Here is a 24,763-nt window from a genome sequence, read left to right as displayed (position 1 = left end):
ATCATGTGGTCTATCCTGGATAAAGTCATGAACATTTGAGAAGAATGTGTTACCTGCTGGTTTGGGCTGCAATATTCTGTGTGTCTGTCAGGTCCACCTTGTTTATCACAGTTTTCAAGTTCTCTGTTTCATTGTAGATCTTCTGTCTAGTTTTTTAAATCTATTGGTGTGAGTGGCATGTTGAAATCTCCAGGTATTATTATAGAAATGTCTATTTCTTCTTTTAGTTTTGCCAGAGTTTTTCTTATGCATTTTGGAGCACTCTGGTTAGGTGCATAGATATCTATGATTATTATTCCTTCCTGTTAATAAAAGGGACAATCCACCAGGAAGGAATAACAGTCATAGATATCTATGCACCTAACTAGGTGCATAATTATTTATGTAAGTAATATAATTTTCTGCATCTCTTATCAGTTTTTTTTTTTTTTTTTTTTTTTTTTTTTTTTGCATTTAAAGTCTTTTGTCTGATACCAAAAGTCTTTTGCTCTCTTTTGGTAACTGTTTGTGTGAAATATCTTTTTTCAACCTCTCAGTTTCAGTTTGTTTGCATCCTTGGGTCTAAGGTGAGTCTGCTGCAACCATCATATAGATGGCTTTTATTTTCTTATCTATTCTGCTAGCCTATACCTTTTGATTGCAGAGTTTAATCCATTAACTTCATTGTTATTACTGTAAAGGCATTATTTCAACTATTTTATCCTTTGTTTTTCATATGTTATATCTTATTTTTGTCTACCTTTTAACTCTTTTTTAACACTTTATGATAATCTTCACTTCTTCACTCTCTTCTAAGTCTCTCTCTTGTCTTCTTTTCTAGCCACAAAACTCTCTTTAGTGTTTTCTGCAGAATTGAATTCTTGCTTATGAACTCTCTTTGTTTCCATTTATCTATGTATACTATAAACTCGCTGTCATATTTCAAGGACAGTTTGCCAGATAAAGAATTTTTAGCTGCTAGTTTTTCTCTTTCAGTACCTTAATTATATCATAACATTGCCTTCCTGTTCCATGGTTTCTGAAGAGAAATTAATGCTAAGTCCTACTGGACATTATTTTTATGTGTTGTTTTGCTTATCCCTTGCAGTTTTCAGAATTTTCTCTTTATCTTTGGCAATCCCCTCAGTCCGTAGCTGCCTGCCAGGGGCTGAAGGACCCACTGCAATTTTCTCTGAATGTGGGGAGATGGGTGCCAGTAGCAGCTTTACTCATGGGATCTTTTCTAGCCAGCCAAGATACCTTTCCTTTGCTCCTCTCTCCTCTCTCTTCTGGGTGGTGTCTAAACTTCCACTTGTGTTCTAAGCCCCAGAACAGCTCTCCAGATAGTCTCTGCCTATCCTCTAGCTGTTTTTCTGAGAGAGAAGTGCTCCCTCTGTCTCTCTAATCCTCCATCTTCCCAGAAATCCACCAAGAAGATTTTTAAAATATAGACCTCAGCTTAGGTGGTTGTCTGTGAAGTCATTTTTCCTTCAATCTCTTCCTTTTCTGTCCCTGTTAGTCTAAACTGTCCTGACCTCATGGTCCATATGAAGGTGTGACAGATCCTTTTAGAACTCACCATTTACAGAAGGAAAATCCAACCTATTACAAGCCTGGCTCAGAGAGCCCAACCTTTAAGACAAACAGGGGATTGTTTGTGAAAGGATAGGAGGTAGTAATCAATAATTTCTGAAAACTGCAAGAATTCACCTTTGCTGGGCTGGCTTCTAGACTCTGACTATACAAGTATACTGTGCAACACAACTCTAGAGGACATTGCTCATAGTGTATTCTAAGTGAATTGTGCATTCTGGGGTCATTTAACATGCTGACATGCCTCATTGTCAGCATCAGTGTCCCATTTGTTCACCAACTGCTTTTTGAGTGATTATGGCAATATTTGGCATTACTTGTGTTAACTTAGGAATAATTAAATCCTCAATTCTGTCCTTTCCTCATCAAATAAGATTTAGTGGATTTCAAAGCACATTTTGAAATGTTTACTTTTGCCTCTCCTATTCAGTGCTTCCAGCTCACAGTATAGGTGCCCCATTAGTGTCTGAGAAGGGTTGAGGGGACAGAGGAAAGAAAGCTCTAAGATTCTACTTCTGCAGATAGCTGTGAAGGAGGTGTTCTGATGGAACCTGCCTTCTCAGTTTAGAGGCCTTATATGGAAAATTAAAAGGACTTCCTCAGGAGTTTAGTAACCAGAACCTCAAGAAGCCCCAGACCTAGAAGAAAGAACCAAGTCCCAGCTGGGCGCCAGGTATAAATGTCCCACACACTTTCCCCTTCTACCTCTGATCTCTTGCTGTCTCCTCCTATTGGCTGCTCCCAACTAGTAGTCAGAAGGTTAGGATATCAGGTGATGTAATCTGTGGAGGTTATTATACTCCTAGGGCACAGAGAATGGCAATGAATAGTGAGAATGGATTCTGAGGGGCAAAATGAAAATAACCAGCACAAACCTCAATCTCATATACAGTGGAAAATCCAACCCTGTCCCGATTTTTTCTCATTCTTAGGGGAATTATGCTAGAAGCAGGAAAAGAAATCCAGAAGAAATTAGGCTATATTGCCATAACAAGCAATGCCTAGGACTAGTGGATTTACCTAACAACCATTTATTTCTCCCATGCAAGTTGGTGAGAGAGCAGCTTTATACAGTCACTCAGTGATCCAGGCTAATGTTGCTCCAACTTCTTATAATTTTACCAAAGTGAACTTGAGGCTGGAAGAGAATTATGCGTGTGCTTTTCACTGCTTCATTCTGGAAGTTACACACACTGCCTCCACTCGTATTTTACTGGCCATCTCTTATTTTCTATCTTCAGTTCCCTACCATGGGCTTGGATTCTCTTCGTTTCTCCTTTGAATTTCTCCTCTCTCCCACTTGCTGATTTAGGCCTAAATATCTGTTCATTTCTTATATAAATCAGTTTCATTGTTCCTTTATTTCTCATTTAAGACTAATTTGGCTTTATTCAGAAGGCCTCATCTTCATAATAAAAAATACCTATTAAGATATTTTCTTATGGAAAGATAGGCCAATTTTTTTCTTGAGCGGACTTCTGTTGTTGGCTTTAAAAGAAACTCATTTTTCTCTGATGTATTTCTCTATTTAAAAAATGACAGCATTGAGAGAGTAGGAAGTGATTTGCCTGTGGTCAGAGGTTTTGACTCATTTCCTGACTCTATGTCCATAGTCCTTTCCTTTCTTGCACCACCTCTCTCTCTGTACCACCTCTCTCTCTGTATTCTCTTCTTGGGAAAACGACTCTTCCTTAGACATCATCTGCCTGGCTTTTCTTTAATCGTGTGCAGTTCAGCTCTGCATATAAAGAAGCCAACACCATAGTGAGAGTCATTAATTTTCAGAAGGTTTTATTTCAGTGATTCCAAAGATAATTGCTAAAAATAGGTACAATTCCTGCAAGACAGTTAAAAGCAAATCATTTTGTGGTCAGGCTCCCCAAAGGCATGAAGGCTATGCTGAGAATGCAAGTGTTTTAGCAGCCATGACAAATTTCTTTCATGAACGGGATTGCAGTAGCTATTACTCAGAGGCAGCCTTTGGTAATCACTGTTAGGGGGCAGGTGGGTACAGATGCATGGAGATGTCCAGGTGGGCCTGAATTTTCCCGTCAGAGAAACAAGCATCATTTTCCAAGAATGCAAGAGTGAAGAGGGAAGAGAAGTTACTGGGAAAACTCACACCTGAGCTTACTGGCATTTCAAAAGTCCACAAATATGTGCATGTGAAACTTTCAATTAATGTTTATAATATCCTTAAGCATCTAGAAGAGACATCTCAGTTCAGGCCTAAGGTCTAAAAGAAATTTGGCAGCAAATTGTGAGCTTACTTTCTATTATCTCTGCTTCCCAACTTGGCCCATAGAGGAAGGAAGTTCTGTTAATGCTTCTAGTTTCTCAGAAGTGTGGAGAGGGAACCTCTGCATTGGGGCAGGCTTTGGCTTACCTCCTTGTAGGGCATACCAATGGATACCCCTTATATTTTCCCCTCTCTTTGCATCTATCTTCTTTACTCTCTCCCTCTGTTTTTCCCTCCCTGCCTCTCTCCTTGCTTCCCTCTATCTTCCTTCCTCTCTTGGATCTGTTTTCTCCCAGAGTTTGGATTTCTTCCTCCTTCTAGAGGCCAGATGATCTCTTCTATGTTTGTTCTGCTTCTCAGCTTGGAACTGGGTGGGGAAATCAGGATCATGCAGGTCTCAAAATTGAGATTTATAATGAGAGTCATCGTTATAAGTAAAGCAAGTTCTGCTCTTGATCCTCCTCTGATTCCTTGTGCCTTTTTCTCAAATTGTTCAGAATCTACAGGGGAAGGAAAAGGCATGACTGACATCCTTGAATCCTTAACAACTGGAGGGTTGGCTGGGAAGTCTTAACAATTCCACATAAGATCTAGTCTTTGAGGACAAAGCACAATGTGGGGAAACAGGTATTTTTGATGGGGCACAGAAGGTCAAAGTCAGCACTTGAAAGCAGAATGTTTTCACCAATTGAAAGACTTTAGTATGGTTGGACAACTGGAGACTTTAAAAAGCACTTTATTTTGTGGTCACAGGTGGTTTTAGCAGACGTAGGTCATATATTTGTGGTTTCAGCAGAACTTCAACTGGTGCCTTCAGACTCAGGATAAGGTTAAGAAGAGAGATTTATCCTAGGGGTTGGATTATGTACCTCAATAAAAGACATGTTCAGGAAAGATTGAAGTAGTTGCCTTGCCAATTTGCATACAGGGCAATCCTTATTGCAGTGATGGAATGCAAAACATCAAAAACAAAGCTTTTGCATTTTTAAATTTTTTGATACCCCAATTTATTTTTAACTTAATTTTTCTAAATTAATATGTATTCTATATCTAACCTTTAAACTCATCACTATACTCCATTTAACTATTAATGGAACCTGGCAATATACTGGGCTTCACTTTTGAAGAAGTTTTGGGTCACAGAGAGGTTCAACAATGGCAGGGGAGGGATACTGGTGTGGGATGTTATTGACAGGGGACACGTGTTTGGCAGGGAGTTCTACGGGGCATATATTCAGGGTACATAAAAATGTTTGGATATTTTTATAGTGGTTACAAATAAAAACAATAACTGCGGGAGTCCTGAGTTCCTAGCCAGAGGAGCTCTATCACAGTCCCTAAAGGAACAGCAACAATCCCCCAAGTGCAACGGCAAGGACCAAAAAAGAAGGATGGTCCAACAATGAGCCCTTGATACTAATGACTATGCTTTTGAGCCTGTGCACCTGAAATAAGAACAAGGCCTAGAGATGCAGGGTGCCTAAGAGTTACCTCCTGAGCCTCCGTGTTGCTCAAATGTGGCCAGTCTCGAAGCCAAACTCAGCATGTAAATGCGTTGCTTTCCCTCCTGGGGATGAGCCTCCCTGGCACCGAGGGATCACTACCAAGTACCAGCTGATGATGTAACTAGAAAATGACCTTGAATAAAAGGTTCAACTCAGACCAGCAGAATATCTCTGTCTACATATAATAACAGGAGTTAAAAATGCTTTTTCACCTAAATACAGGGGGAAATGGAAAGGACAAATGAGTTTATATAGTTATGAGTCTCCAAAAAGAGCCAGGAGGTTATCAGAAGGGTTGCCCTTATGCACACCTCAGCAGAGTCCCAGAGACAGATAAAGTAGATACAACTCCAAGTATTGGTTCTTCTGAGGGCTACAGAGACCTACAGGTTCTATGGTCATGGCAGATGGAGTTCAGTGCCATGTCAGTTGGCCCTACCTTGGAGTTTGTGTTTCTGTGTGATGGAGCTGTACTCAGATGTGATCTTTGTTCACAAGCCTCTCCTGTTACTTTTACCAGAACTGTAGTTGGTGCTGGGGTTTAATGTATACTCACGGGACTTGAATCTCTGGACTGACCATGTGATAGCCAGGCCCTGAGCCTCAACAGACTTCAGCTCCTACACTCTGGTTTTTTGGACTTACCCCACTCAGCTAACATGGAGGTGAAGAAGGTCAACCACCACACCATGGAGCCTAGAGTGCCTACAACTGAAAGCAGGAGGATTGCATCCAGCATCCATGTGGAATCTAAGCCCCCTCTTGATATAGATGTGGAGTGGACACAACCATTCCAAGGTCCACAGGATGGAGGAATAGAGTATGGATTAGAGTGGACTTACTGATATTCTGTTCATGAACTATTGTGATTTAGTAGTGAAGAAAATGTGGCAATGGTGTGGAGAAAGTGGCCATGGTGGCTGCGGGGGTAGGGAGTGGGAGGAAGAGATGTGATGTGGGGGCGTTTTTAGAATTTGGAGTTGTCCTGGGTGGTGCTGCAGGGACAGTTACTGGACATTGTGTGTTCTCCCATGGCCCACTGGATGGACTGTGGGAGAGTGTGGGCTATGGTGTGGACCAATGACCATGAGGTGCAGCGGTGCTCAGAGATGTATTCACCAAATGCAATGAATGTCTCATGATGATGGAGGGGGTTGTTTGGTGGGGGGAAGTGTGGGATGAGGGGGTTGGGGGTACATGGAGACCTCATATTTTTTTAATGTAACATTAAAAAAATAAAGGCAAAAAAAAAGAATATTTTTTGAAGACGTCAGTTTTACTTAATTCCTGAATTATGGTGGGCCTCAATCTGTGTTTAGTGGAGTCATTTATAAGCAGGAGAAATTCAGACACAGTTGATTAGAGGAGCCAGAAGACAAAAGTCAGTAGAAACTGGAAGAACAGACACAAGGAGAGATCATCATGTGTTTGGAGGCAGAGTTGCAAGCCAGGAAACACCACAGATTGTGAAAAGCCAGCATCAGAACACTACGAACTTTGGGGATAAAATATGGCCTTGATGATGCCTTGATTTTGGACTCCTAGCCTTTAAAATTGTAACCAATAAATACCTATTGTTTAGCTAACCCATTGTGTTGTATTTGTCATCGCAGCCTGACAAACTAAGAGAGGGAGGAGTCAAGAAGATTTTCCCAGGAACTAAAACACACAAAGATTCTTGTCTTGATTAGAGATATTGATATATTTCAGGTCAGAGGAGCTGAATTGGAAAGGACAAAGACCTTATTAAAGCCAGGGGAACTTGCCTCAAAAGAAGCTCTTCTTCAATCACTGCCATAGACAAGAGGGTAGATGTAAGAACTAGCCACATGTAGTGGGTGTTTCTTACACTTCCTGCTCCCATAACTTTGGCTCCCCTCTAATTTGAGTTTTAGCTGCAGAAGACATTAAAAACGTTCTACCTTGAGTATTTGCTACATAGTCTCATTGTTATAACTCAGTGTACTTTCTGACATGACAGGAGGCCTGAAAGATCAGGGAAGTTAACAAACCCTGAGGTAATCTTCAATTGTTAGTGGATGGAAGTCAGTGAACCCCAGCCTCTTGTCCATCCAAGGGACAATTCTTAGATGTACCTAGAGTTCCTTAGAGGGACATAAGTAAGACTGAGCCCCAGTTGCTCACAGCATAAAACTACTCAGTAACTTTTACCCCTTCCTGGCCTCACCCTCACCACTGTCTCACTCTTACTTCCAGGAATTACTTCTCAGATAAATTCCATGCACCCAAGTCTTTACTGCTTTTGGAGCAATGAATATTAGGACAATTAGTGATCACCAGTGTGTCATATATTTCGAGTGCTAAACATTGGAACTGGAAATCTAGTCAATTCATTTTCCAAACCCTTATCTTGTTTCTTATCCAGAGTGAGGGGAATATGTGTGTCAAGGTCTCATAAAGAAGAAAACAAGTGGGTGAAAGTGATTTTAGTGCTAATATTAGATTAATTTGAGGTATAATGTCACTGAACTTTACAATTGGAAGTGGTTAAAATGGGAAATTTTGAGTTATAGTATTTGTTACTACAATACAAAGTTTTTTAAAAAAATAGGGAAGGCAAGATATTGGGTAAAAGCAAATGGCAGAGATCATCACTTTTATTTGAATTCTGGAGCAAGTGGGAGCAGTAGCAATACAGGGACTTTGCCAACCATGAGCATTATTAGATTTTTAATCTCTGCCCAGTTATATGAAGTTAAAAATAATGGTATCATGTTGTTGTAATTCATATTTCTTTAATTATTGTTAGAGTAGAAAATTTTACTTTGTGTTTGTCTTTGTTATTTTTTTCTATAGACTGGATATTCTACAAATTATTTAACAAATCACTTTGATGATGGATATTTAAGGTAAGTCCTCTTTTTAACTACTATAAGGAATGCTAAACTGTACACGTAGAAAATATATTTTCCTCCTCACAATTAAAGGACTGCAAATTGAAAGAACAGTGGCATTTTTTCCATACAATTTTGTTCCAAACATTGAAATGTTTGTTAGTACCCTATGTATAAAGTCTTTATAGGGAAAATGGCCCTGAGATTGATAGTGCAAATTGGTACAGTTTTGAAGGGCACTTGAGCATTTCTATCAAAATTTAAAATATTCTAGAAAATTTGTCCTATAAATAAGCTCACATGAGGTTGTGAATATTACGTTTTATTAAGTTTGCATGTGTTTGTGTGTGTGTGTGTGTATACCTGCTAGTATAGTCATGAAGAATGCCTTGTGGCTGAGATGGGAGATTTAATAGAAACTCTGGCTACTCCCTGAATCTAATCCTGGAGATGATGCAGAAGGGAGAGAGAGAGATTGGTAGATCCTAGAACCTGATTAAAACTTAGGTTTTAATTATGGAAATTGTTTGGAGTGGTAGAATATGTTTGAGTGTTGGTATGAATGGAATCAAACAGCTTAGGGAAAGAGAGGCCCAAGAGTCACAGATGGCAGATAAGTAGATTGGAACTTTAGGGTTGGAAATGTTTCTTGACTCTACTTTTTTCAGGTGGATTCTTGCCCCACCCGCTTTGCTATTAAAGGGCCTGTGCTAGCCTGAGGCAGTGGGAGTAATAGCAAAGGAGAATTGTAGCTCTTGTCAGATAGTGAGCTGATGAGGTCTGAAGATAAGTTGTCTGACCCCTGGACAATCCTAGTGGAGGTTGGTAGCACATGGAAAAGAGCTTTGTCTGCAATCTAGGAACTGGTTCTTTCCCAAAAGAAAAGAGTGGGTGAGGGACAAAAAAGGAAGTGATTATATCCACATTGTTACATCAGGCTTTCCACTCTAAAGCTCCTCCCCCAACTTGACTTAACAGAAGTAGCACCAATTAGGGTCTGGAATTTTGCTCCAACCTTATCTCCTTCCCCATTTTATTAGTCAGTGTTCTCTAGGGAAACAGAATCAACAAGGAATATCCATTGATAGTAAGAGATTTTTCAGAGCCTCTCATGCAGCTGTGGGGATGCACAAGTCCAGGTTCCACAGGCAGGTGGCAACCAGGAGCTCCAGTGAAAGTCCAGTGAAGATTCTTGACAAGTTCTGGGAGATGCTGTCTGTCCAACGATGAGCTGGGAAATTCTCTTTCATTGCTGGAATCACTTCCCCTTTTAAGGATTCAAGCAATTGATTGGGTTAAGCATCACTCACTGCTGATGGTAATCTCCTTAACTGATGTAATTATAACCAGCTATCTATGATTCAACACTGCAGTAAAGTCAATGGTGACTAAATCCATAAAAGCCCTTGCATTCCAGTTAGCCCAGTGCTTGCTTGACCAAACAACTGGGCACAATTACCTAGCCAAGTTGACAGAATAGCCTAACTCATCACTATTGGATCATTCCTAAGGAATATGAGTTCATAGGGGAAAATAAGACATCAAACTTCATTATTTATATCATAAGATGCAGACGTAATGGATTAGACAGATTTAAAAAAAATAAAATAAAGAAAACAAATGTCCTGAGAGAAACAAAGATCTTAGAAATGTAAAATAGAAACAAGAAGTTTTGAAGAACCGTTTGGAAATTTGGGGCATGAAACATACATTAGTTAAATTAAAATAAAAGTATTGTGAATGGATATGTTAGGCAGCAAAATGAATGAATACAGCTAAGGAACAAATTAGTGAACTGAAGGATTCAGTTAATGAACTCTCCCAGAAAACATTTGGGAAGGATAAATTGTTATAAATAAAAAGAGAACAATTAAGAATTAGAATTCTAGTAGGAGTCAGAAGAGGAGGGAAAAAAGGATCAATGGAGATGAGGCAGTATTTGAGGGGATGGTGGCACATAATTTATCAGAATTAAAGTGGAACACAGTGTTTAGGCAAACAATGGGGACCTTCAGAGCCCTTACTTCCTAAACTGTCAGCCAAGAAGCTCTAATCCAACATGACATTCCAGGCCACAGTGGGATTCCTGAGTATATTCAAATATGGTAATTTATTATTATTTATTTACAAGAACCGATTGTCTTTTGACCTCTCTGTTACCACATGGCTAATTCTGAGCAGTTATTTTAATAGTTTCCAGCATAGAGGAAGAATGTAAAATGTATAGCACCTTTCAACCCAATATCTCTATGACAGATTTTGATGAATAAAGAGATGTAAATGAGACATAAGACCCTTGTTAAAGCACTGTTCCCCTTGATCACTCTGTTTAGACTCCAAGTATCTGGGCAGCATCCACAGACCTTTTTGTTCCCGTACTGAAGTTCATTTACTCTTATCTCCTTTCTTAACCCCTCTTAGTGTTTTCCTCTATTTTTTATCTTTTCTCATTACTCTCTAGTTTCTCCTTTCTACATTCTTCCCTTTCTTCATTGTCATTTTTGCCCCTTCTTCAGTGTCTCTAATTTTATTAATGATTCATTCATCCATCATGCAGTCAACAATTATTTTGGGTCCCTACCATGTTCCAGGCACTATTGACTAAAATGGGGATACAATGAACAAAATCGAACAAAAGTCCTTGAACCCATTCCATGAAGGAAGGCAGATAATAAGCAAGTAAAAAAATTTTTTAAAAAATTATATACTAATAAATGCAATGAAAGTCATGGTATGTGTTAGAGAGTTATGTGGGGTGATATGGAGCAGGGCTCCATTAGATGTGGGCGGCCACATCAGGGAAAGTCTGAGAAGAGGACATTTAATTTGAGATAGCAGTAAGTTAAAGCCAGGTCTTTAATGATCAGGTGGAAAAACATTCCTAGTAGAAAGAAAAGCAGGTATAAATGCCCTGAGGTGGAAATGAGCTTAGAATATTCTTTTATCTTCTCTTCCCCATTCCTTATCTCTAGTTAATTCCAGAATAAGTCCCTACAGTTTTAGGTACCACATCTTCACTACCTTAATTCCCTGTGACTGGATTTCTGCTTCCATACTTGCTTGTCACTGTTCCTTTGATGATCACCAATTTCATCCTAGGTGTGATGAAATAAGAAAAAGAAGCAGAAGGGATGTTAGCCCTTGGGTACCTTTGTTGAGCAGTCAGGCATCTGCAAGCACAGCTTCATTCTGTCTGAGGTAGGGGTCGTAGGAGAACTTTTCATGTGATATGAAAGCCCTCTTAGACCCTGGTTTGGGTGCCCATCTTCTGTGTTTCTCTAGCCTCTTATTATAGCTCTTCCTTCTTACTGTTACCTGTGTCTGGAATGTTCTTTCCTTTGCTCTTCATAAAGCAACCTCTTTCTCATTGTTTAGGCTCTTTCCCTTTGTAGTAGTATTATGCATCAGTTACTTATAGCCTCATGGTGAATGGAGGATAGTGTCCTGTCCCTTGATTTTGTGACTTTAGCCATTGGAATGTTAGTGGATAAAAGCAGAGTCTTGAAAAGTCCTTGTGTAGTTGGGCTGGCCCTCTTTCATTTTTGCCATTACTATAGGATAAACATGTCCTGGGAGTCCAGCTAACCACAGAAAAGGAGACAAGTGTAGCACACCTGAACTCAATCCAAGGCCCAGAGCCAAGTCCCAATTAGCCTATCATAGAGAGCCAGAACCCAACTGACACTCAGATGTGTGAGCAAGAAATTATTGCACGTTGTTGTATGCCATTGAATTTTAGGGTAGTTTATTATGTAGCAAACTCTAACTGACATACAGGCCTTAGCTCAAATGTCACCTTTATAAAGATTCCTTCCCTATCCACACATTCTAAAATACACCCCCCGCCCCCCAGGCATTCTCTAATGCATCAGCTTCCATAGCATTCTTCATCGTCTTCTTTTTTTACTTATTTTATTATCTATAGACTAGAATAGAAGCCATATGAGGGCAAGGATTTTGACTGGTCTTACTAATGTTGAGTTCTTAATGTGTGGCACATAAATAATACTAAAATATTTATTGAATAAATGAATATTGCATATGACCTAACCATAATTGTTTGTTTATAGATCTGTTTGTGAGCTCTTTAGGGCCAGGGACATTGACATTTCTGCAGCCTAAGGGCCACCACTGGTCCAGGTAACGAATAGGCACTCTGTAATTACTTTTCAGAATATGTTTGAGGCTCTGTTTTCTAACCCCTTGCTTCTTCAGGAGTCTTCCTAGCAGCTTCAGCTTCCATTATTGGATATTCATCCAGGCAAGGCAGACTTCTGCTGAATTCCTAAAGATTTCAGAGTTTGATCCCTTGGGTCCTGATTTTATGGCCCTTTTCTTATTGGCATGAATTCTTATGTATATTCTGTGCTTTGAGTGGCTGTCAGCGAGGACTATAAGGCAAGACATTCTCCTAGGTATCTAGGACATACTGCAGATTGATCTGAGGGTCTGCGTGGTGATGAGGGACAAATTTTAATCTATCCATCTTGGAAGATGAGATGGACAAATATGTCCCCATTTATCGTGGGTGACAACAGTAAGGCTACCTGATTTACAGTCTCTCCAGGGCTCTACCATCATGCATTAAAGCATCTGTATCAGATTTTCCTTTGTATGAGTGTCTTGGTTAAGGCCTTGAGGATTTAAAAGAGGGATTGGTTCATATTGACTTTTTGGGGTGGGCAATGCATTGGGTGATGATTCTTAAGTGGCATGTCTGTGTAGAGAAAGCTAGGAACTACCTGGATGAAGTGGAAGTCTTTGTTTTTCTGCATAATATCCTTATTTACTTTTGGTAAAAACACCTTGATTTTTATTTGGGAAAAGTACCTTTCCTCCACTGGATACTGTATTAGCTGGGTGGTCAAATATAATGCTTATCTTAATTTGGATTTCCACCAAAGCAGAGTCTGGGTAAAGGATTTTAGTACAGGTAGTTTATCTGGAAGTTAATCTCAGAAAGTACAAATGAGAAAGTGAAAAAAGTGAGAATAGAAAAGGAGACAAACCAATATAGAGTGTGTTAATGAGTGGATTACCACTATATACGACTGAATACTAATCCAGTTTGAGGACACTGAAAAATTGCATGCTTCAGAATCATCCCACTGGAACCTAGGGAGGCTGGGGCATTTATCTTTTAATTTCCATCCCTGTTGTTAGAAAGCAGAAGAGAGATTCAGGATCTTGATATGAAAAACTTAGTGTGCTGACAGTTGTCTATCAAAGTTACAAACAGGTGAGTCAATGGGATATGTGACATCAAATAAGCAAGACACAAAAAGAAAGATATTATGTGATCTCACTTATATGAAATAGAATAAGCAAATTCATAGAAACAGATAGTAGATTATAGGTTACCAGGAACCAAGAGAAGAAGGAGTTATTGCTCAATGGGTGCATAGTTTCTGTTTGAAGTGATGAAATGTTGGGGTAATGGATGTTGGTGATTGTAGCACAATATTGTGAATATAATTAATATCACTAAATTGTACACTAAGAAGTAGATAAAATGGGAAATTTTGAACTGTATATATGTTACTGAAATTTAAAATATTAATTAGAAAAACTATCTTCTTAGTACCACTTCCTTCTCAGACTGAAGGGTGGCACAAACCCCAGGTTGACTGGTCTAATTTCAGATGCCCTCTTTTGGAATTTTGAAAAGAGTAACATAGGGGATGGGAGATATTTGCAATCTGTTCATCACCCTGGAGGGTCCAGAAGAGACTGCTCACTATTGCTCCCAGTTTCCCAGAATGGCTCCATTAAACATACTTCTTGTTGTTTGGCCTTTCTCTCAATTCTCTGAGATTCTCCTGAATTTTATTACATTACCTAGATGAGGCTTATAAACAAAACACCCTGATAGAGTTGCTGAGTCCACTCCATTGGAGGCTGTTGGAAGAAGAGGCCTTGAATTTGGTTGGAAATGAAAATAGCAAGCTTCAGATGCTCAGCAGGAAATTACGGTGTGGAATAATTTTTGGTGAAGATCTCAAGACCTAGTCCTCATCCATTGCTCATATTTTCCCCTATTCCCCCTACTTATCACTCTAGGTTGATCGCAAGTTTCTAGTATTGCTTTTGTATATATGATGTCTATAATGTGTGGTATGGTGTGGTATGGCATAGTATAGTATAGCATAGCATAGCATAGCATAGCATGATTTGGTGAGTAATAGTGTGGCTGCTGGGGCCAAACTACCTGGGTTTGCCATCCAAACTGTCCAAGCTCTGACATTTACTGACTATATGATCTGAGAAAATTACTTAATCTCTCTATGACTCAGATTCATAAATGTAAAATGTGAATAATAGTACTTATATTATGAGCTTATTGTGAATGTTGAATGACTAGACATAGCACCTGGCACATGGCAAGTATTATGTCAGGATTAATTATTATGCTTAAAGTGCTGTTCAGTATAGAGACTGAGACTACAGGACCCTGTGCTTTTTTGGATTCTGAACTGTGTTTCCTTAACCTTGTAAAAAGCATGGTTTGCAAAATCAGCAGCCCTCTATTGGGCCCAGCTCAGTATTTGCATTAGAGGGAAGGGAAGGCCTATTTTATAACCACCCACTATGTGCAAGGCTTAGTGACAGACATTCTTGAAGATCCTAAAAACATCTCTTATCAACAGTTGTGATTATTGCCACTTTACATGTGAGTGTGCTAGAGCTCAGAGAGGTTTAGTAACCTGACTTAGGTCATACAGCTAGTAAGAGGCAAAATTGCCATTCTACCAGGTCTATTTATGTTTCTGCCGTGTACTTTGCTTCCCCAAAGCCTCAGTGCAAGTAACTCTTTCTCCCCTCTGATTTTGCACAGTTACTATCCCAGCTGTTATCTGCTAGAGCTATTGAAGAGGCATCAGGGATGTAGGTGCCCTTATTCACAACTCCTTTTGTTTTGTTATTCATTTGTGAAGCTCTATTTTTGCTCATTCTGTGTACAAGATTAAGGACAACATCCCAGAAGAACAGTTTGGCATCTGACATGGAACAGTTGAAGATGGGGTATAGCATAGTAGTTAAGCCTGAGGGCTTTCTGTGGGACTAGCTGGCTTCAATTCATTTCTTTGCACCTTCTTTGGAGTGTGTCCTTGGATGGTAAAATCTTTCTGGACCCCAACTTCCTTACTTGAAAAATAGAGATTGAATTAATAATACCATACTCTTAGAATATATGAAATATTACAGAAAATAAATATTAGAAAACTATTTTCACCTTGGGTAAGTAGGTGAACCAAACAAGATTACAAACCCAGAATTCACAAAAGGAAATATATATACATGTGACTATCTAAATCAAGATATCCAAAATCAAGATATCAATGGGTCATGCCTTCTCCAAAGTCTGTAGTGTTCTTGTGGTGGCTTGTGGGCAATCACTCTGCCTCAGTCACATGGTGAGTTGTCTTTTTATGTCTCCTCCTGGCCTGTACTTCTGTGTCCAAATTTCATTGCTTGTACAGATTTCAGTCATACTAGTTTAAGGCTCATCCTGATTCAGTTTGGTCTCATCTTAGGATCTTTGAAGATCCTATTTACAAGTAAGTTCACACCCGCAGGACAGGGGCTTAGGATTTGAACATATCTTTGAGGGGTACATTATTCAAGCTAACAAAACTGGGGATTTTTTTTGCAGCATATATGATGAATTATTCATATTCCTAATATGCAAAGGCCTAAAATGAGAAGAACCAGACCAATTAATAAAAAATGGACAAAGGCTGTGAGTAGGCCCCTCACAGTAAAAGGGTATCTTAATGGCCAATGAGTATCCAAAAAATTGCTCAGGGAAATGCAAAAACAAGATATAAGTTTTACCCATTAAGGTGGAATAAAATGAAAAAGAGAAAATATTACAAACTCACAGAAATGTAAGGAAAAATACTTTCATATATTGCTTGTAGGAATATGAAATGTGGCAAGTATAACTGGAATGTCTGTTAATAATAAACTACACACATTTTTTACCTAGCAACCCTATATTTGAGGATCATCTTATTTAAATAAAAGCACCTCTACATTAGGATATATGTTTAAGGATATTTATTACTACCTTATTTATTTAGGGAAAAACCTGGACACCAGTCTGAATGTTGCTCAACATAAAACAAGTTGGATAAATTATTCTATACTAACTATGGAATATATTAAAATCATTAAAAAGAATACATATTAACAAATGGTGGTATATCCAAGCAATGGAATATTACTTAGCAATAAAAGAAGTGCCCTATTAAGATACACAACAACTTGCATGAATCTCAAAGGCACTATGTTGAGTGAAAGATGTTAGTCTCAAAAGGTTACATATGATTATGACTCCCTTTATATGACATTTAGAACTATATTGTTGGAGACCAGATTAGTGGTGCCAGGGGGTAAGGAGTGGAAGGACAGTGTGACCACAAATGGACATAAGGGAACTCTTTTTCCTTAGGAGCACTCAGGGCATTTTTCCTCCATAATTTCCTGATTGGTAGTTTAGAGAGCTGTTCCCCAGTCTATGATGCTAAGAGCAGGGTTCCAGAGTCAAATCACCTGGTTTCAAATCCCAGCTCTGTAATTCACTGACTGTGCAACCTTGACAAGTTTTATAAGATCTCCAGGGGCCTCTATTTCCTTATCTGCAAATTGAACACTTAATGAGTTAATAGATGGAAAGCACTTGAATGACGCTCATAGTAAACATTCAACACCATTTTTATTATTGTTGTTAATAAGTATGTGGTATTGGGTTGCATTAATTAGATGAGAAATCCAGTGTATTATTTTGAATAACAGAAAAAGTTTTATAGTATGATCATGTTTATTATAGCTATGTATATATGTTTTCTGTGTTTGTGTGTGTGTGTGTGTGTGTCGGTGTACATGTCCAAGTTTGTGTGTATATATACGTGGTGGCTTGGAGCTGCATACCTCAGAAAAACGTTCTTAAACTTAAGCCACTCATGTGGGTATAAACCCATTGAAGATAGGACTTTTTGATGAGGTTGCTTCAGTTAAGGATTGACCCACCTGAATCAGAATGGGTCTAATCCTGTGACTGAAGACCTTATAGGGAAGGCTGAAGAGAAGAGAAAGTAACAGGGAATAGCCAGAAGTTATAAGTCAGTGGAGCAGAAAAAGTAGTCTGGAAAGGCTGCCATGTGCATTGACATGTGAAAGGCTGCCATGTCCATTATCATGTGACACAAATGCGAAGGACCAATTATCACCAGCAGCCAGCTCCAGAATGCTACCATCTTTTGAGAGAAACTGTCAAATTGATGATGCCTTCATTTTGCACTCTATTGTGAGTCAATAAATTTCTGTTGTTTATGTCAACCCACTGCATGGTATTTGTTTTAGCAGCAAGGAAACTAGAACGATATGTATGTACAATTGAGAAAGCATAGAGAAAAGTTTGGAAGAACATGCTCCAAACTGTTACTAGTGGTAACATCTCGGAAGCATGACTTTGGGAGAAGATTGAAAAGGAACTTATACTTAGTTCATATTCTTCTGTATTATTTGAAATTTTATCATCTGTATTACTGTTTGATAATTTAAAAAACAAAAAGAAACATAAACCAAAAGAATAAATAGACTTTAAAGTGGAGATAAGACTAATCAGGAAATCTTTTTCCATCTTCTCTATAGAAAACATACTGTTTTTCTAAGTCACAGACTATATGAGAAACACAAAGGCAGCCCTAAAAAAGTATATATATGTTTCTAATTTTAATGCAAGTTCTGGGATTGTTGATCCTAATGTGAAGGTGAGATTTGTCTGGTATAGATCCATGAGATAAGTCTAATAAATCACTCTGCTGGTTGCTTCATTAGAAATTCAGAGCCTACAGATGCAACTCTCAATTGTCTGTGGCTCCCCAGATACCACTAGTCCTGATCCTCATGGCCCACAGCCTGGATGGGCTGAGCTCACAGAATTTGGAGCTGGATATTCTTCTCCATATGCTTTCTTCTTCCTTTAGGTATGATTCTTTGCCTTACTTTATATGAGACACCCAGAAATAAGTTACTGCAATGAGGACACAGTTATAGTTTGGCATTAAATATATCTACTTTTTTTCTTTATCTATTATCATCTATCTATCTATCTATCTATCTATCTATCTATCTATCTATCTATCATCTATCATACTGAGCAATAAAGTATAGAAGACTGGTGTAGCTACAGTGATGGTGGACAGATTCTCAGTCAAGACTTCATAAAGTGACACAAATTAATTTAACCATTCCCCAGAATGGAATCAATCCCTTTAGAGATAGACTCACATTGTCTAGACCCACTGAGAAACATTTACGAACCAAATACATACTGATTCTTACAATGAGAGCAAGCAAACCATTGCAATGACAAGCATTCTATGGTCTAATCTTTGGGATACTCTTCCAGGCATTAAAATAGTTGGAAAATGAATAAAGATAATTCAACATATGCTTGGTGGAGATTTAGTCTGGGAACAACATGACTTTGTACTGAGACAGTCCCAGGTTAAAATCAGAGCTCTGCCATCAGCTATGTGATCACAAGCAAGATGCTAAAACTCTCTGAAGCTCATTTTTGTCATCTGGATAATGGATATAATAGTACTTTCTCAGATAGGATCCTTGGAAACAAATTCTGAGATGCAGAATTGCAAGTAGAAGGTTTATTGGGAGATATACCTATAAGTAAATGAGAATTTTGGAATTGGTCGGAGAGATAAATTGACCTGCAATTTGAATTCAGCTGAAGTCTCCGCTAATCTTATAGGGAGATCTGGAGTGGAATGGATCTTCAAAGTTCTCTCAAATTGAGGTAGAGAGGTTAAACCTTTGAATCTTTTCATCAGTCAATCATTGGTCACAGGCTGCCTACTGGGAGAATGTGTAACCTTGGGCAATGCAATTCCCTATAGCTGAGGGCTATTCTCAGTGAGAGATAGAGCTATGAGCCACCAGCATTCTATAGTCCCAGATTTTTGGGTGCAATGACTTTGAAGAGGGAATCTTGAGGGGATCTACAGTGTCCACTACTCTATAGGTTTACAGGTGTTATACAATTATGATGCATAGTGCTAGTCACACCACAGGATATCTACAAATGTTGCTTCCTTCTCCTTCCCTCTAGAGAAATACTTCTCAATGACTTTGGAAGAGTATGGAGATGTTGTTCCTGTTCCAAATTAAACTATACCTTTCCAGTCATCAAAATCCCTGCATCCACCAGAAATATTTCTTTGCCATGGACAGTACAAAACAAACCTTAATCTCTAATTTCCTTCAGTAGTTACCACAAAGCCAACAACAACAACAAAATAAAGATATATATATATATATATTTGCACCGTGCTTTTCATCACCATAAGACCTATTATCTTTTATGTATATTGACAATTTCTTCTGTACGTTCCTCCAGTGTCTTATTTTTTTTTTCACTTTATTTTCCAAAAAGCTTTAGGTTACAGAAAATACAGGGGATTCCTATATACCTGTATTAGTCAGGATTCTCTATAGAATCAACAAGGGATATCTGTTGATAGTAAGAGATTTATCAGAGTCTCTCACATAGCTGTGGGGATGCACAAGCCCAGGTTCTGCGGGCAGGCTGCAACCAGGAGCTCCGATGAAAGTCCAATGAAGATTCTTGATGAGTTCCTGGGAGATGATGGTTGTCCAAAGATGAGCTGGGAAATTCTCTCTCAATGCTGGAATCACTTCCCCTTTTAAGGGATTCAACTGATTGGGTTAAAGGTCACTCATTGCTGGTGGCAATCTCCTTGACTGATGTAATTATAACCAGCTATCTATGATTCACCACTGCAGTAAAGTCAATGGTGACTAAAGCCCATAAAAGCCCTTGCATTCCAGTTAGCCCACTGCTTGCTTGACCAGACAACTGGGCACAGTTACCTAGTTCAGTTGACACAATAGCTTAACTCTCACAGTCCACCCCTTGTCAACTCAGCAAACATACACATTACCTTAAACCATACTTAGTATCTAAGTAAAAACAATAACAGACATGCATATATATATATACATTTCTGCCTAACAATGTTCAACTCTCTCGTGTACAAGCAGAAACACATTAATTCCATACAGAATAGGGTGCAAGGTCTTGGGTAATATTCACTCTCAAACTTGACATTCTCAAATGTTATGACATGAAATGGATAAGGGGAAAATTGGGGGAAGAAGACAAAGAAATTCGTTTTGTGTACATATACTATCATCAAAATGAAACAAGGAAGAAAGATTCATGACCTTTATAGTCCTCGTTTCTGTAACTGGTCATGTGGTCGAAGTTCATATTTATCACTACCTACTTCCACTACCCATTCCATGTTTCCATTATCCTCAGCAAACACTTTAGCTGGTCGTGGTTTTTTGCCTGGTGGGGTGACCCAAATTTTCATTCCTGAAGATTCTGGGCCATTGTTAGTCCTGCTTGGATTGTGTTGTTCCAATTTTCCATTGACTTTAATCATAGAACATGGCAGTACTAGGAAATGTCCTAGAGGATCTCCTGTATTCCAGGAAAACTCTTCTTTACCCCCATTATGTAGATGCAGTCTTATTTCCCCTTGATAGTCAGGATCAATCACCCAGCCAGTACAGTAATTCCCTTCTTTGACTATTGATTCAGAGGTAATAGGAGCCCAAAGTGGTCAGGTGGCAGTTTTAACTTCCAGTTCAGTGGAAGTTGTGTTTCCTGGTGACAGCACTCCTCCTTTTGGGACTAAAACCTGTAGAGCAGCAGAGTTTGAGGGTGCAGGGAGAGGAAGCAAAAAATTTCCTAGTGGATCACTAGGGGTAATAGTGAGTGGTGCCACTCCCATTTCCACCCCTTGATTCCTGGTCCTGTGTATCCTTGTTATGGAAGAAACAGCACCATAGAATGGAAGCTGATTTAAAGCATGCACCGCCTCCTGGAGAACATCGCCCCCATCCTGCAAAGTATTGCCACCTAGTTGGCACTGTAATTGAGTCTCCAAAAGGCCATTCTACCGTTCTATCAATCCAGCTGCTTCAGGGTGATGGGGAACATGGTAAGACCAGTGAATTCCATGGGCATGTGCTCATTCCTGCACATCATTTACTGTGAAATGTGTTCCTTGAGCAGAAGCAATGCTGTGTGGAATGCCATAGCAGTAGATAAGACATTTGGTAAGTCCATGGATGGTAGCTTTGGAAGAAGCATTGAGTGCAGGAAATGCAAACCCATTTCCAGAGTATGTGTCTATTCCAGTTAAAACAAATTGCTGCTCCTTCTATGGTGGAAGTGGTCCAGTGTAGTCAACCTTCCACCAGGTTGTAGGCTGATCACCTTGAGGAATGGGGCCATATCAGGAGCTGAGTGTGGGTCTCTGCTTTTGGCAGATTTGGCACTCAGCCGTGGCTGTAGCCAAGTCAGCCTTAGTAAGGGGAAGCCCATGTTGCTGAGCCCATGCATAACCTTTCTCCCTACCTCCATGGCCACTTTGTTCATGAGCCCACTGGGCAAAAACAGGAGTGGATGGAAAAAGAGGCTGAGCATTAGCCACAGAGTGGGTCATCTTATCCACTTGATCATTAAAATCTTCCTCTGTTGAAGTTATCTTCTGGTGAGCATCCACGTGGGACACAAAAATTTTCATGGTTTTTTCCTATTCCAAAAGGTCAATCCACATACCTCTTCCTCAGATCTCCTTGTCACCAATTTTCCAATCCTGTTCCTTCCAAGTCCCTGACTATCCAGCCAAACTGTTGACAACAGCCCATGAATCAGTGTACAAAGGCACCTCTGATCATTTCTACTTCCAAGAAAAATGAACAACCAGGTGCATTGCTCAAAGTTCTGTCCACTGGGAGGATTTGCTCTCAACACTGTCCTTCAGGAATGCCCAAGAAAGGGTCTGCAGTGCTGCACCTGTCCATTTTTGGATGGTACCTGCATATTGTGCAGAACCATTTGTAAACCATCCCTGAGTTTTCTCTTCCTCAGTCAACTGATTGCAAGGGACTCCCCAAGAGGCCAAAGCTGTGGGCTGGGAAAGAGAAGGTAACATGGCAGGGGTGGTGATCATGGGCATTTGGGCTACTTCCTCATGTAACTTAGTTGTGCCTTTAGGACCCACTTGAACCTTTTCTCATATATACCACTTCCACTTTATTATGAAGTGCTGCTGTGCACACCCAACTTTATGGTTTGGTGGGTCAGACAATACCCAGCTCGTGATAGGCAACTTGGGTCTCATGGTAACTTGATGGCCCATGGTTAAGCACTCAGTCTCTACTAAGGCCCAGTAGCAGGCCAAAAGCTGTTTCTCAAAAGGGGAGTAGTTATCTGCAGGGGATGCTCCAAAATCCTAAGGTTCTGCATTGTGGTTCTCCTATAGGGACCTGCCGAAAGTTCCAGACAGCCTCTCTATTTGCCCCAGAAACTTTCAGCACCATTGGATCTGCTGGATCATACAGTCCAAGTGGCAGTGCAGCTTGCACAGTAGCCTGGACCTGATGCACAACCTCTTCTTGTTTCAGTCCCCAATCGAATGTAGTAGCTTTTCTGGTCACCCAGTAAATGGGCCTGAGTAGCACACCCAAATGAGGAATGTGTTGTCTCCAAAATCCAAAGAGACCAACTAAGCATTGTGCCTCTTTTTTGGTCATAGGAGGAGCCAGATGCAACAGCTTATCCAAGATATTCCTTTAGAAGGAATATCTTGACATGCTCCTCACCACTGTACACGTAGAAATTTCACTGAGGTGGAAGGACCTTGTATTTTAGTTGAATTTATCTCCCATCCTCTCTCACACAAATGCCTTACTAATAAGTCTAGAGTCTTTGCTACTTCTTGCTCACTAGGTCCTATCAACATGATATCATCAATATAATGGACCAGTGTGATGTCTTGTGGGAGGGAGAGATGATCAAGATCCCTGCAGACAATATTACAACATAGGGCTGGAGAATTGATATACCCCTGAGGCAGGACAGTGAAGGTATATTGCTGGCTGTGCCAGCTGAAAGCAAACTGTTTCTGGTGGTCCTTACTAATAGCCACTGTAGCAATTTGATATAATGATGAATTCCAAAAAGAAATATGGATTATGATTGTAATCTGTACTTGGGCATGATTGAGTTATGATTAGGGTTATGGTGGTGGGGGCTCACAGATAAAGACATGGTGAAGAACAGAGTTGAGGGCTTTTAATGTGGAGGTTTTGATTTTGGAGTTTGATGCTGAAGACTTAAACTGGAGCCCTGGGAAGTCAGCATGCAAAGGAAAGAGAAGCCAGACCCAGAAAGGAAGGAATCTTGAAGCCAGAGTAAAGCAAGCCCCAGGAATGTAGGAACCCAGGAAGCCTGAAGCCTCATAGATGTCAGCAGCCATCTTGCTCCAAATAGACTTTTCTGAGGGAAGTAACTTATGCTTTATGGTCTGGAATCTGTAAGCTCCTACCCCAAATAAATACCCTTTATAAAAACCAACCAATTTCTGGTATTTTGCATCAGTGCCTCTTTGGCTGACTAATACAAAATTTGGTACTGTGGAGTGGAGAAGTGCTTTTGCAATTACCAAAATGCTGGAAAGGTTTTATAAATAGGTAAGGGGTATTTTTTGGAAGAATTGTGAGATGCTTGATGGAAAAGACCTAGAAAGCTTTGAAGAGACTGTTGATAGCAATATGGATGCTAAAGAGACTTTTTATGATGTCTTAGAAGTAAATGATGAAACTACTATTGGAAACTGTAGGAAAGGCAATCCGTGTTTTAAAGTTGCAGAGAATTTAGCAAGGTTAACTTCTGGTGTTGTATGGAAGGCAGAATAGGAAAATGGCAAGCTTGGGCACTTAGCTGAAAAAATTTCCAAAGTAAACCTGGAGAATGCGGCTTGGCTTCTGCTTGCAGCTTATAGCAAAATGCTAGATGAGTTAGATAAGCTGAAAACTTAATTGTTGGACAGAAAGAAAACAGAAACTGATTTTGAAAATTCCAAGCCTCTGGAAATCAGGCTTACAGATGGAAGTGCCCAACTGGATGACTTAACTAAATTTGGAACTGGTAAATAAATCAAGATTGAAGATGCAGTTATCTAAGAAAGAGTTGTGGAAGTCTTATTGTCTGATGGCTTGGACCCCTGCTTCCTGCATGCTAAACCAACAGAGTTTTTGAGAGAGCCATGTGAATGAAACCACTCTCAGCCTGGAATAAAAAGGGCATGGAAAGGAGAGATTGAAGGAAAAACAGTGTTAAGAGGAAAGCCATAGTAGCTGAGATCTGGAATTATCTGGAATTAAGACTTCACCTTGGGCCAAGAGAAGAACCTCACTCATGTGTACAGAGTGAGTGAGTTTGCCCCAGCAGTTGAAGAGAGTGAATGTTCCCATCCAATGTTCTGGGGGAGTTTCACCACCCCAGGTGCAGAGAGGGTGGAGCACATTCCCCAAGGATTAGGGCAGTTGAGGTCAGCACCCCACAGGTCTGAGCAGGGTGGACCTGTCCCCAAAGGTTAGGGAAGGCCAGGTGGTCAACCTGTTGCTCTGAGAGGGTTGATCCTGTATGCCAGGTTAGGGGGAATGTTGTCTTCTCATCACTGTCCTAG

The 24,763-nt window shown here is 39.7% G+C and overlaps 1 protein-coding gene across 5 annotated transcripts in view; it reads left to right on the top strand.

Moving 5' to 3' along the window:
- The window catches only part of LOC131275506 (uncharacterized), a 252,552-nt gene that overhangs the window by 159,351 nt on the left and 68,438 nt on the right, over window positions 1-24,763 (top strand). For 3 of the 5 annotated variants that reach the window (XM_071211233.1, XM_071211234.1, XM_071211232.1), the window contains exon 6: window positions 8,134-8,186. In XM_071211233.1, coding sequence (XP_071067334.1) covers window positions 8,134-8,186 — 53 coding nt within the window. Of the gene's footprint in view, window positions 1-8,133; window positions 8,187-18,014; window positions 18,164-19,305; window positions 19,514-24,763 lie in introns of those variants that run through there. The other 2 variants (XR_011647195.1, XM_058286166.2) reach the window with 2 other exon arrangements.

This window comes from Dasypus novemcinctus, chromosome 23 (assembly GCF_030445035.2).
Source record: "Dasypus novemcinctus isolate mDasNov1 chromosome 23, mDasNov1.1.hap2, whole genome shotgun sequence".
Classification (NCBI taxonomy): domain Eukaryota; kingdom Metazoa; phylum Chordata; class Mammalia; order Cingulata; family Dasypodidae; genus Dasypus; species Dasypus novemcinctus.
The sequence above is the reverse complement of the archived record's forward strand: the minus strand, read 5'-3'. Positions and strand labels throughout refer to the sequence as shown.